General features: G+C 46.6%; 3 protein-coding genes across 3 annotated transcripts in view; 2 read left to right on the top strand and 1 right to left on the bottom strand.

Moving 5' to 3' along the window:
- tspan12 (tetraspanin 12) overlaps positions 1 to 102 on the bottom strand; it is a 2492-nt gene extending 2390 nt beyond the window's left edge. Inside the window, exon 1 of the mRNA XM_061668152.1 lies at positions 37 to 102. Coding sequence (XP_061524136.1) covers positions 37 to 102 — 66 coding nt within the window. The remainder of the gene's footprint in view (positions 1 to 36) is intronic.
- A 567-nt stretch (positions 103 to 669) lies between these two features.
- On the top strand, positions 670 to 7399 carry cct2 (chaperonin containing TCP1, subunit 2 (beta)). Its single transcript, XM_061667569.1, has 16 exons — positions 670 to 755; positions 1737 to 1811; positions 1895 to 1960; positions 2154 to 2265; positions 2347 to 2423; positions 2698 to 2810; positions 2929 to 3131; positions 3836 to 3936; positions 4017 to 4144; positions 4518 to 4621; positions 4709 to 4828; positions 4972 to 5100; positions 5648 to 5751; positions 5850 to 5949; positions 6212 to 6353; positions 7136 to 7399. Exons 1-16 carry the CDS (start codon positions 753 to 755, stop codon positions 7164 to 7166), a joined length of 1608 nt encoding a protein of 535 aa, XP_061523553.1. The 5' UTR covers positions 670 to 752; the 3' UTR covers positions 7167 to 7399.
- Positions 7400 to 8053: 654 nt separating this feature from the next.
- On the top strand, positions 8054 to 10594 carry nots (nothepsin). Its single transcript, XM_061668450.1, has 9 exons — positions 8054 to 8115; positions 8225 to 8405; positions 8584 to 8701; positions 8961 to 9079; positions 9196 to 9395; positions 9471 to 9599; positions 9715 to 9859; positions 9942 to 10040; positions 10421 to 10594. The coding sequence occupies exons 1-9, from the start codon at positions 8054 to 8056 to the stop codon at positions 10592 to 10594; spliced, it is 1227 nt and encodes a 408-aa protein (XP_061524434.1).
- Positions 10595 to 12964: the final 2370 nt, after the last annotated feature.

Below are 12964 nucleotides of genomic sequence, written 5' to 3'. Positions count from 1 at the left end.
GCAAGACAGCCAATGAAAAGACCCGCCACTTCTTACCCAGAAGAGCACGTTGAGCGCGCAGAGGAAAAGGCGCACGCATCTCACGGCGTCCTGTCTCGCCATCGCTCGGTTCGGGCCTCAAATGCTTCGGACCAGCACGGCCTCATTCTGAGCTGAGCCGGGCCGGGCCGGGCCGGGCCGGACCGGGCCGGGCCGCTACCGAGTCGTGTGCATGCAGGCAGTTGTCTTAGAAGGGTGGGGGGGAAAAGACGACCAACAGGTGCTGCCTGCTCAATGCGAACTTGGATGGTGTCGCGCTCGCACGCACACGCTCTTGAAATAGGCACGCCATGACGTCACACTCGTCATACTCGGCAGGATGTCTGTTCCCGGCGGAGGTCGGGGGCAGGAATGTGACCCGAAGTTGCTTCTCCTCACGAGTTTACGATCAAATTATCATAAAACAGAGCCAATGATTGCTATAAGGATTCTCAAAACACTCGTATCAAAAAGCATCAATTAATTCATCAAATACATATGTTAAATGTACATGTCAACTTGTTTATCTTACTGTTTTTTTGTTTGTTTTTAAATGATTTCTCAATAAATCTCCTTATCCAACGAGTCATTTTAGTGAAAAGCAACGCAAATAATATTCCACTTGGTAACAGATGGGGGCAGCAAAGCGCACCACTGTGTGGAAGCTGCCGGATTGTACGAGCCGAAGAAGAAACCCACCCTTTCTCCTGTGTCCACCCTAAAACGCAGACATCATGGTGAGTTTCCAATTGATTTACTCTCTTGTTGAACCTTAAAAGCACAATTAAAGCGAACGGGAACTCTGCCGTTGAACGTCCAAAACAAGCATACGGACGCCCTCTTTTGGAAGATGACATCGCATTAGCGTCTTTGGCTCCGTTAGCTGGCGATGCTAACCGGCGAGCACATGGGCGTTATTAGTAGCTAAGTTGATGCTAGCGTGGTCAGATCCTCAACGTATTGAAATGTCCTTTAAACGCCCAGCAGTTCGTATCTGCAAATGATATAAATTGATGCGTTTTATTGTCTGGTTTGTGCGCCTTTCTTAGCACTTAGCTTGTTTGCATCCTCGGCTAAACGTGGCTGTCAGCGCTTCATCAAAGGACTATAACGTAGATTAAATGTGGGGAAATTGATAAACAACACAGTTAGACTATGTACTTTTTTGGAAGATTAGCGTTTTGTATTTTATTGTAGTTTATTTTTCTTGGGCAGCAACTTTTTGTTGTTAGTTTGTCTCGAAGCTTCTAGTAGGCACTCGGATGAACGATGCTGCGTTCAGCGGTCCTCGGAATTATGGGTTTTAATCCGTTTTTGAGATTTAGTTTTCGTTTATTCCTTTGTGTATTTTGTTGTTGTCCGCCCTCCCTTATTTAATTTTTTTGTGTTTTTTAATTTTTTTTCGAGAAGAGAAACTAATTATGATTCAGTTACTGGTTTGGTCTGTAACTTGGCAGAAAATAAGCAAAAATGTGAATCATCCTTCTTTTTCCAAAATAAAATCAGACGTTTGGAAATGTCTTATTTGATTAAAATGGAGAAATACAGAAATTCAAAGGATTTGGAAAATTTTAAATTAAACACGTTTTCTAAACGATTAATTGATTATCGAAATAGTTGTTGAATAAATGTGTCACCTCTTAATTTGATGTACAATTTGGTAAATTCTTCATGTGAAATTGTGTGAAAACAAGATGATGATGATGTGGTGTCCGCAGGCGTCCCTGTCAATGGCCCCCGTCAGCATCTTCAAACATGGAGCCGATGAAGAAAAAGCTGAAACTGCTCGTCTGGTGCGCGTGTTTGTACTTGATCTCTAAATTGAAGAAATAGTGTCATTGTCACGCTTACAAGTGTCCCCGCGTTGTCCCCGCAGTCGTCTTTTGTGGGCGCCATCGCCATTGGAGACTTGGTGAAAAGCACCCTGGGCCCCAAGGGCATGGTGAGTGTCTTTGTTTTGCAGCTTAATGCTAACATATAATGCGAAAGGCCATTCTGCTATTGGAAATTAGCATGGATGTTATAGTAATTGTAAACCTTCAAACAACTTCTACTTTAACACACACACAGCATACAACAATACTCACAGACGAATATTCTCTCTGCTGTGTGCGTGTGTGTGTTGCGTTTTTCAGGACAAGATCCTGCTGGGTGGCGGCAAAAGCGGCGTAGTGACGGTGACCAACGACGGCGCCACCATCCTGAAGGCCATCGGCGTCGACAACCCTGCTGCAAAAGTTCTGGTTGGTGAGTAAAGAGGCCTGGTTGGGGGGTGAAGTGTGTGCGTCCGCAGAGAGATGACACGTGCGCGTGTGTGTGTGTTCGCAGACATGTCAAAGGTTCAAGACGACGAAGTCGGTGACGGAACCACGTCCGTCACTGTTCTGGCGGCCGAGCTTCTGCGGGTAAGAAGAGGCTGCTAAATTTAACCCTCAAGTACTTTATTTACAGTAAATCAAGACATTGAAGGAAAAGAATAAAAACTAAAGAGACAGAAACTGGTAAATGAAAAATTTACCAGTTTTAGGGAAAAACGGGAGAAATAATGCAACAAAAAAAATTGTAGCCGTAGAGGGCTGTATTTCTTTTCCCAGCAGTGCGACACTCTTCCTGTTTACGTGGCGCACAATGTCACCACTTCCCGGAGATGGCTCACGCGCGGCTCTCTTTGATTGACAGGAGGCGGAGCTTCTGATCGCCAAGAAGATCCACCCGCAGACCATCATCTCGGGCTGGAGGAAGTCCACGCAGGCGGCCAGAGATGCGCTGAGGGAGGCGGCCGTGGATCACAGGTGCTCTGCTCTGATGGGCTCGTGAATGTGTCGCTATTTGCGTGGCTTTGGGACCAAGCCTTAACAGTGATTTTCTTTTTTTTTTTTTTCTACATTGCCGATCCGGCTGTCTCCATAGCAATGACCCGGCCCGCTTCCAGGAGGACCTCCTGAACATTGCGCGCACCACGCTGTCCTCCAAGCTGCTGACCCACCACAAGGATTACTTTTCCCAGCTGGCCGTGGCCGCCGTCATGAGGCTGAAGGGCTCGGGCAACCTGGAGGCCATCCACGTCATCAAGAAGCTCGGCGGCAGCCTCACCGATTCCTACCTGGACGAAGGTCAGTGCGCCAGACCCGAGCTCAGTTGAGGGCAGAGGCGGCAAAAGTATCGGGTGTTTAATAAATAATAATAAAAAGACAAAAGTACTTGCACTCAGAATAAGGCAGTGGGAAAAGTAGATTAAGTACCTTTCAGAGTCTGTACTTTTTTTTTTTTTTTACTTTTCCAGAGTTGCCAGACCCCAAAAAAAAAAGCCATTCAGAAACAGTTTTCATTTTTTGCTTTTTGTATTCGTGATGGTATATTTTTTTTTATCTCTTTGCATGCGGTTATTTTCCATTTTTTAATGAATGTTCTACATTAACTCATTCAGTAGCATTGGCACAGGCATATGTTTTTTTATCCTCTGCGAAGAACGACTAATATTACTGCATCTGATGAAGACTAACTTCTATTATACTGCCCCCTGGTGGGCAACGTGTGCACACAAGGAGAAGCAAATATTAAATACAATCTTATTGGAGCAAAAAGTTTTTGTTTCCATTTTATGTAATTGTCATTCCTGCATGTTTTTACAAAGTACAACTTTATAGTGTGCTATTTAAAAAAATTAAAAATACATTTTAGTTTTTCTGGTTGGAGGCTGGAAGGGATTGTCATTTCCCGTCATTTCAATGGAAAAACTGATTTGAGATGCAAGTGTTTTGAATCGTGTAGTGTAGTCACAGAACCGATGAAACTCGCCTGTGCTGTGGTGGTTCAGGCTTCCTGCTGGACAAGAAGATCGGCGTGAACCAACCCAAGAGGCTGGAAAACGCCAACATCCTCATCGCCAACACGGGCATGGACACGGACAAGATCAAGGTGGGTGAGGCTGCGCTCGGCGGACGTTGGCCATGAAGAAGAAGGAGGGTTGTTTATTTTGACTTTTTTGTTCCCTGCAGATCTTCGGCTCGAGGGTGCGCGTGGACTCCATGGCCAAGGTGGCCGAGATCGAGCTGGCCGAAAAGGAGAAGATGAAGGAGAAGGTTGAGCGCATCCTCAAGCACGGCATCAACTGCTTCATCAACAGGTCAGTCGCCGATGTTGTACTTTGCTCTAATTGTACAAGTACGACCCTAGCATAATTACACTCGATTTCTTATTGAACATATACCAACATGCAACAGCTTAATCATCTTTTTTTGCTTGTTGAGATTTGAATTTCTCTTAATTCCTCCTCAATATGGCATCTTTTTTGAGTTATTAAATGTATCGTTAATGATCTCAAGGTATTTTCAACAACTTAGATTGGGTAAAAATGAGAGACACTCGTTGGGACTGACCAATAGTATCAATTTGTGGGGGGGGGAATGTGAAATTGACCAAATTTGGACATGCAAGGTTGCTGATGTACATTTATTCAATGAACGTTATCTAATCAATCGTCAATGTTGACTTGCCAGGCAGCTGATCTACAACTACCCGGAGCAGCTCTTCGCTCAGGCTGGCGTCATGGCCATCGAACACGCCGACTTTGCCGGCGTGGAGCGCCTGGCCCTCGTCACCGGTACGCGATGTCGATGTCGCTCTCACGTCGTCAGCGTCTGCGTGCGTGCGTATGTGCATTGATGAAATGTGTTTGTGTGTACCGCAGGCGGCGAGATCACGTCCACGTTCGAGCATCCCGAGCTGGTGCAGCTGGGCCGCTGCAAGCTCATCGAGGAGGTGATGATTGGCGAGGATATGCTCATCCACTTCTCCGGCGTCGCCATGGGTACGCACGCACACAAAAGCTGTTTGATCACATTAGTTTTCGTTCAGAGTGCTTGTAGGGTATCAAATATATTTCTCAACTCAGTTGTATTTATAGACCACTTATGAAACAAGCGCAGCTGAAAACAAGTATCGCTTTTGCAGGTGAAGCGTGCACCATCGTGCTGCGAGGAGCCACTCAGCAGATTCTGGATGAGGCGGAACGCTCGCTGCACGATGCGCTGTGCGTCCTGGCGCAGACCGTCAAGGAGCCGCACACCGTCTATGGAGGAGGTCAAAAGAATAAAAATAACATTTCCCCCTACGCACATCCCTTTGTTCATAAAAGAAGCAAATAGCAATGGTACTCAAATTATTTGGCACTGAACACGTTTGACTTCCACACAAATAATAAAGGAATAAATCTTTTTTTATTTTTCTTTCCAAATGTAAAAATAAAAGCATCCGCTTGGGGAAAATGTCCCTATTGTCGAAACACATATGCGCCTGTTCAAAGGTTTGGGGTCATTAAAAAATGTGCTATTTTTTTTCCCCAAGGAAGTTGACATTAAATCATTCAGAAATATAGACCTCACCAGAAATTCACAACCTTGAGCCAAGACATATTTTACATCAGAAAATCTTACGACAAATAATCTAAGATAATTGCCTATCTTTGTTCGTCTATGGCTGACATAATAACTGGCAGAACAATGAAATGCTTTTTCACTAGATGGCAGAAGGTGCATAATTAACCGGCTTGGACTTTTTGTGTCATTTTTTGTTTGGCGGTGTGCCATGAGTTTTCCCCACGTGAAATATGCTGTGGTGCTGTGTTCAGGCTGCTCGGAGATGCTGATGGCCAAAGTGGTGAGCGATTTGGCCAACAAGACACCAGGGAAGGAGGCGGTGGCCATGGAGTCCTTCGCCAAGGCTTTGACGATGGTAAAGACAAACAAACAAAACAGTCCGTTATTTGTTGTTCATAACGATGAATGAAAATGTTTTGTTTTTCTGATCTTCGCGACGTGGTCCTCCTTCAGCTGCCCACCATCATCGCAGACAACGCCGGCTACGACAGCGCCGACCTGGTGGCTCAACTGCGTGCGGCGCACCAGGAGAAAAAGATCACCTGCGGTTTGAGTGAGTAACGGCGATCTTATTCGTAACCATTTTTTTTCACTATTGTATAACATTGCTGTACACTTGTAGGACAACTACGGCATACTAGTACAACATTAGTAGTGAGACAAAACTGCTCATGAGCATTTTGGTGACTAGTGCTAGTTGTTACAAGTACGACACAGTCGTTCTACGAGTGCGCTGAAATGTGTCACGAGTGAGATCAAAGAGCGTCCATAAGCTGAATGTCATAAATGCTCCCGTGGCTTTTCGACCCCCGCAGACATGGCGGCGGGCACGGTGGGCGACATGGCAGAGCTGGGCATCACAGAGTCGTTCCAGGTGAAGCGGCAGGTGCTGCTGAGCGCCTCCGAGGCGGCCGAGATGATCCTCCGAGTGGACAACATCATTAAAGCGGCGCCCAGGTCAGTGACGCCCGCACGGCCAGCAACAAAATCACGAAACGACCGTTTGAAGTACCGCCTATATTTTATTGAACCGCCAATTTCGTCGAGGGGAAATGGCGAGACGTTTGGTGGATATTTGAGCGGCTGCTGGCAGTGATGGCCCAATTCAATATTCTATGTATCAATATCAGTATTGCTTTGCTGCCATCTTGTGGGATCTTGCTATGTTAAGTGAGTTGAGGCGCTTCATTTCGACCAAGGTAGTGATTTGCAGAAATCTCGGTCCCAGGGAACTGTATGTTGGAGTGAGATGGGAAACTTTATTTCGACAAAATGTGGTGGTTTGCTGCCCACTTGTGGCATCAATGCTTTATCTGCTCGCTGTCCGTTATTGGCTGAAAAACTTGAACTATTCACTGTTTTTGTGGTCAGCGTATTGCTTTGGCACCATCTTGTGGCATTTTGGTGCCGAGGAACTTTGTAGAAGCGAGTTAAGGAGCTTCATTAAAGGGAAAGCCTGCAAGTATTGAAACCCCCCCCGCCCCCCAAAAAAGTTTATAATTGCCTGTAGATGCCACAAGCTGGGAACAAAGCACAATTTTTTTTCTGAATGAAACTCCTCAACTCACTTGAACATCGGGGTTCACTGTAGTGTATTTAGCCACGTGGGGGAATTCAGTCATTCTTCCAGTAGCTCACATATACATAAAAAGACATTGCGCACGCCTTCAAAACAACGTGATAAAATACAAAGAGACAACTTTTGAAATAAACTTGCCGTACCTGTTGTTTGTCTACAGGAAGAGAGTTCCGGACCACCATCCTTGTTAGAGGAAGAGGACGATGAAGATGGATCCCATCCTCTCTATTTATCTGTGTAGTTGAAAAGAGAAATGCTCTTCTTCTTCTCATGTGGAAGCACTGTCGCGCTTGAGCGGCTAACGCTAGCTGCTTGCGAGGCTAACTTTAGCCGCTAGTGCTCGCGTTAGCCACTCAGCAGCAACCTGTCTTTTGGAATGTTTTTTGTTTTGTTGACAGAAATAAAAAAAAAAGGTTTGATTGAACAGTGTTATTGATCATATATCATGAGATGTGCAACAATTAATTGAGAGTTAATTATCAAATTAATCAACTATTTTGATAATCGATTAACCCGATTAGAGACATTCTTTAACTTCACATTGTCCAAATCCTCGGAGTTTCAGCCTCTTAACAGTAAATATTCTCCGATTTCTGTAGTCCTCCATGAAGGCAGACTGATAATCTGTGTTGAATCAAAATAAGACCTTTGCATTTTTCAGATTTTCTGATGTTACAGGAGCAAATCAATAACCGAATCCAAATCAATTCCTGTTTGTGCATTTTCTGCAACGTCAATTTGAAATATTCTGTTTTTGAATAAAAGGATGGAAATTAAAAAATATATTTTTCTCTGATTCATCAATTAATCTAAAAAAAATATCAACACATTGATTATTAAAATAATCGTTAGTTGCATACACACACACAATCAATCAAGTCTCCCGTGCCCCAAATGTCTTTCTCCTTTTGCGACGACGACGTCGACACAGCAAGATTCCTTTTCAAGCGATGATAATCCCAAATGTTAGCGTGTCAACACGCGCACGCTCGTGTATTGATTGCGACGAGCGTGCGCGCGGCGTCCCGCTATCTGATAAGCTGGCGCGACTCGACCGGTCGTCATTGCGGAGGACACGATGGACGCCATCAAGCTGCTTCTGCTTCTGTTGAGCGCCTCCACCGGCCTGGCGCTGCTCAGGTAACAAATCGCCTGGAAACCTTGAAAACAAATGGAAGTAGTCGTGCATGTATGTTGGAGTGGGTACGAAAATGGGATAAACGCTCAAAGGCCTGGTGATGCTCTCCAGGGTTCCTCTGCAGCGAGGGCGCTCCGTCCGCTCGCAGCTGCGCGCCGCCGGCGTGCTGCGAGACTTTCTTCACGAGCACCGGCCCGACGCGTTCAGCCGGCGCTACTCTCACTGCTTCCCTGCCGGGACGCCGTCGTTGCGCCTGGGCCGATCCAGCGAGAAGCTCTACAACTTCATGGACGTAAGAGGAGAATTTAAGATTGGAAGCTATGGACCAGTACGCACTTTGTCCTCACTCAATTAAGCCCACTAGACTGTCTTGATGTTAAGGATGGGGAGTCAACGCTCAAAGGACTTTCCATACATTCTGATGATGTCATCCTTGATTGTGGAAGCTGACGGAAATATGTTTTTGTCAGGCTCAGTACTTCGGTCAGATCAGTCTTGGGTCTCCAGAGCAGAACTTCTCTGTGGTCTTTGACACCGGGTCAGCGGACCTCTGGGTGCCGTCGACGTACTGTGTCAGCCAGGCCTGCGGTAACGCGCACACGGCACAAATACTGTACATGCACGAAAAACACGCATACAAACATTAGTGCATGCACGCACACATAAAACAAATGATCACAACACGTACATACACAGCATACATGCACAAAACAAACAATATACATGCACACACACACACAGTGTGTGACCTCCATGGGTTTCTTTGATTTAAGTGTCAGAACAGTTTGACCGTGTTTGATGATAAGAGGCCAACAACCTGTGTGTGTGTGTGTGTGTGTGTTGACAGCGGTGCACAACCGTTTCCGAGCGTTTGAGTCTTCTTCGTACCGTCACGATGGTCGGACGTTCGGCATCCATTACGGATCGGGACACCTGCTCGGGGTCATGGCCAGGGACACGCTCAAGGTCAACACCGCTCTTGAAAAGTTAGTTAGTATGAGATTGTTTCAGTAGTGCACGTGAGAGGGTTTCGGTCACGTGTGAGCGGTGATCCTGAATGACTCGTGCGTGTTCATGTGCAGATGAGCGGCGTGAGGGTGCACAATCAGGAGTTCGGGGAGTCTGTGTACGAGCCGGGCTCCACCTTTGTGGTGGCGCGCTTCGACGGCGTCCTTGGCATGGCCTACCCGTCGCTGGCCGAGATCCTGGGGAACCCCGTCTTCGACAACATGATGGCGGGCGACTCCCTGGATCGGCCCGTCTTCTCCTTCTACCTCAGCAGGTAGTCGCTCCGGCTCGCCGATCCCGGTTTGAGAACCGCAGACGTAAACCGCGTCGGTATCTTGGCGGACCGCAGGAGGTCGGGCGGCGGTCGGGACGCGGATGGTGAGCTCCTGCTGGGCGGCACCGACGAGGCTTTGTACAACGGACCAATCACGTGGCTTCCCGTCACCGCCAAAGGCTACTGGCAGATTCGCGTGGACAGGTGCAAAACGAGCTCGCTCTTTAACACACCCTTGTTATGTGCGTGTGTGTGTGTGTGTGAAACAACAGACGACTGATATCACGTAATTCTTTTCTGTATTGATTTTTGTATCCAGTGTGTCTGTCCAAGGCGTGAACTCGTTCTGTCCTAGCGGCTGCCAGGCCATCGTGGACACGGGAACCTCCCTCATCGCCGGGCCCACCAATCACATCCTCATCCTGCAGCAGCTCATCGGAGCCACGCCCACCAGCATTGGCGAGGTGAGCGCAGCTATGACATCAGGTGTGTGTGCGCTTTCTTCCACACACATGCATCATCTGTGACATGATCTGTGTGTGTCAGTTCTTCATCGACTGCGCCAGGTTGTCCAGTTTGCCTCACGTGACGTTCGTTCTGGGCGGCAGCGAGTTCACGTTGACGGCCGATCAGTACGTCAGGAAGGTGAGGAACATCCGAGGCCGGCTGAACACCTGCCGAAGGCCCCGTCGACAATTACTCATTATCCAATGTCACGTAATCGTTCCGAAAATTAAACAAATGTGTTTATGACAAATATCTTTTTTTCATCTGTCTATGCCAGTGACGTATAGTCACTGGGAGAACAATTAATTGTTCTTCCAATAGATGGCAGAAGGTCAGATTTACCTGTGTAACCACTTGTTGCAATTCATACAACAGAAAAATAGCTTTGTGTTCAACTAAACAGGCCCACATTTTACACTGAGAAAATACAGTTTTGTGTAAATTGAGACAGGGTCATCATTTCAGTATATATGCTATATATACACTCGGTATCCCACTGTGTTTGTCGTGACCCTCAGGAGATGCTGGGGGACAAAGAGCTGTGCCTGAGCGGCTTCCAGGCGGTGGACATCGTGACGCCCCAGGGCCCTTTGTGGATACTGGGGGACGTCTTCCTCACCGAGTACTACAGCATCTTCGACAGAGGAAACGACCGCGTCGGATTGGCGCCCGCTCGCCATGCTGGGCGCTAACTTGATGCTAACGGTCGGATTCTCATCAATAAAGAAATTCGTTCTTAAAGCATTTCAGTTGTGTATGTGAGTGCATGTGACATTTCTGTTGCATGTGAAAGAGCATTTCACTTTTGAATGTGAATGGGTTTCAGTCACAAATATGAGCAAATCATTTTTCAGCAGTGTGAACAAATTTGTGATGCAAAATTTTCAGTTTGTTTGACGTGCGATACATCCATTCTCATGTTGTCATTCTTGTGAAAAGAAAAAAAACTCACCTCATTAGCAACTGGATACATTCCCATTCTTAAGAAGATGTAAATATTATTTATTTTATTTGGAGAGGACTTTGTACTCATTGAGGTGGAGCCTTTAAGCAGAGTGAGACGTCTTCTTAGGCGCCAGCAACAGCACAGAGTGATGCACTTACCAATCGTCTCTGATTTCCAATCGCTGATCTGCAGTCAGTTTGTTTCGTACTGGGCTCCTTTTGCATGCTTAATGGTCTGATCTCAAGACTTGCGGTTTCCTCGGTAAACTCATGTGTACCAACTCCAGAAACTTTCTGTCCATTTAGTTGTGAGTATGTTGACGAGTTGTTGTGTTTGTTCGCTAACCTGAACGAGTAGCTGGTAGGTTAGCACGATGGAGTGTTGTTAGCTTGACGCTGTTAAGTTAAGTAGCAACATTAGCATTGGAGACACCTGCTAGTTTGCTAGCAACCCCCTCATTAATCACCTAATTTATGTCTAAATATGACTTGTGTGTCGAAGATTATGTCCCTTAATCTGTCAGTATATTTCAGAGGCGGTTAAGAGTTTATATTGTTTTAATACATAGTTTTAAAGTTGGTATCCACTTTATTTAATACATTTGCACGTTTTCTTTCCTTGCATCCATCCTTCCTTCCTTCCTTCCATCCATCCACCCACCCACCCATCCATCCTTCATTCCTTCTTGGCCTACCATTGACCAGTCCATAAAATGTATGTATGAGTAAAGGCGTATTGTATGACATGAGATGATGAGGTCATTGTGTGTTCTGCACATGCTCAGTCGCGACATGCCGTCCAACGTGGAGATCAAGGCCAAAGTGAGCCAGCCGCTGCAGTTCGCCAAGTTGGCGTCCCAGCTCAGCCAATCGGAAGGCAGCGTCATCAGGCAGCACGACACCTTCTTCCACGGCCGCCAAGGACGACTCAAACTGCGGGACTTCATGGTTCGTCTGTGTGTGTTTGTGGAGAGGATGAACGTCAACACACGTTTGGTTTGCTTGTGTTTAGAACGGCTCGGGTCAGCTGATCTTCTACGAGCGTCCTGACACGGGCGGACCCAAACTGTCCCGATACTCCATCAGCCCCACGTCAGACCCCACAGGCCTCAAGGTACAAACCCTCGTGTGTGTGTGTGTGTGTGTGTCTTTATGCATACTACGTGTGTGCGTGTTCGTCTCAGGCTGTGCTCTCGGACGCCCTGGGTGTGAAAGGCGAGGTGCGCAAGGAGCGGCGTCTCTTCCTGATTGGTCAAACGCGTGTGCACCTGGACGCGGTGGAGGGCCTCGGACACTACGTGGAACTCGAGGTCGCACTCATCTTCGTCATGTGCACGCACGCCCTCTTGGCAACTGGGGCTGGGCCATACATCTATTTTATCCATGAATATGATTTTTATTTTTTATTTTTTTAGATTAAAATGTCATTCATATCGCCCAGCCCTCATGTTGAGTCTCGGTCTCTCGTGAAGTGTTTGAATGTCGTGTTTCCAGGTGGTGATGCGTCCAGACCAGATGCTGGAGGATGGCCACCAGGTGCGCTTGTTTTGCTTACGCTTTGAAGGCAGACGACGGAAATCCGTTGGTGCATTTATTCCATATGTTACTCGTGCACTGAATTGTTCATGTACGAGTACATGCTTTTTCCCCGCTTGTAAGAATTCAGCGCACTAGTGGAAAGGACAACTTGTTATTAGTGCCATTTTTCCACTGGTCGTACCGCTTTTGGCAAGGATCAAGGATATCGAATAAATGCTCGAAAAAAGGTCCATGTCTTTGTCCTCACTAGTGTATATAGTATATGAACAATTCAGTCGTAGCTTAATGGAATCCATGTTGTCCGGTTGCGGCGACTCGTCCTTTTACGTTGGCAGGTGGCAGAAGGTTTGATGGAGCAGTTGGGCGTGACCAAGGAGAGTCTGGTAACGGGCGCCTACGTGGACCTGCTGCTGGAGGGACGCACTGACACGTAAATCAAACACACACAAAGCGACTGCACGGAGAGCAAATTTTTTTAAATTAAATAAATAAACTGTGTTCAACTCAAAGCTGGTTTGTCTTTAAATCCTGTACTCAATGTAAAATAGGTCATCTGTCCTACTGAGATTTTACGTGAT

This window comes from Phycodurus eques, chromosome 22, assembly GCF_024500275.1.
Source record: "Phycodurus eques isolate BA_2022a chromosome 22, UOR_Pequ_1.1, whole genome shotgun sequence".
NCBI lineage: Eukaryota > Metazoa > Chordata > Actinopteri > Syngnathiformes > Syngnathidae > Phycodurus > Phycodurus eques.
Note: the sequence above shows the minus strand (reverse complement) of the source record. Positions and strands in the feature narration are given on the sequence as shown.

What these genes read in the sequence shown, in the direction of transcription:
- cct2 (XM_061667569.1), top strand. An exon ending in TGGCGGCCGAGCTTCTGCGG is followed by an intron (nt 2,424 to 2,697) that starts GTAAGAAGAGGC and finishes TTTGATTGACAG; the next exon opens with GAGGCGGAGCTTCTGATCGC. An exon ending in GCACACCGTCTATGGAGGAG is followed by an intron (nt 5,101 to 5,647) that starts GTCAAAAGAATA and finishes TGCTGTGTTCAG; the next exon opens with GCTGCTCGGAGATGCTGATG.
- nots (XM_061668450.1), top strand. Translation starts at nt 8,054, where the DNA reads ATGGACGCCATCAAGCTGCTTCTGCTTCTGTTGAGCGCCTCCACCGGC. An exon ending in CTGTGTCAGCCAGGCCTGCG is followed by an intron (nt 8,702 to 8,960) that starts GTAACGCGCACA and finishes GTGTGTTGACAG; the next exon opens with CGGTGCACAACCGTTTCCGA. An exon ending in TGGCAGATTCGCGTGGACAG is followed by an intron (nt 9,600 to 9,714) that starts GTGCAAAACGAG and finishes TTTTGTATCCAG; the next exon opens with TGTGTCTGTCCAAGGCGTGA.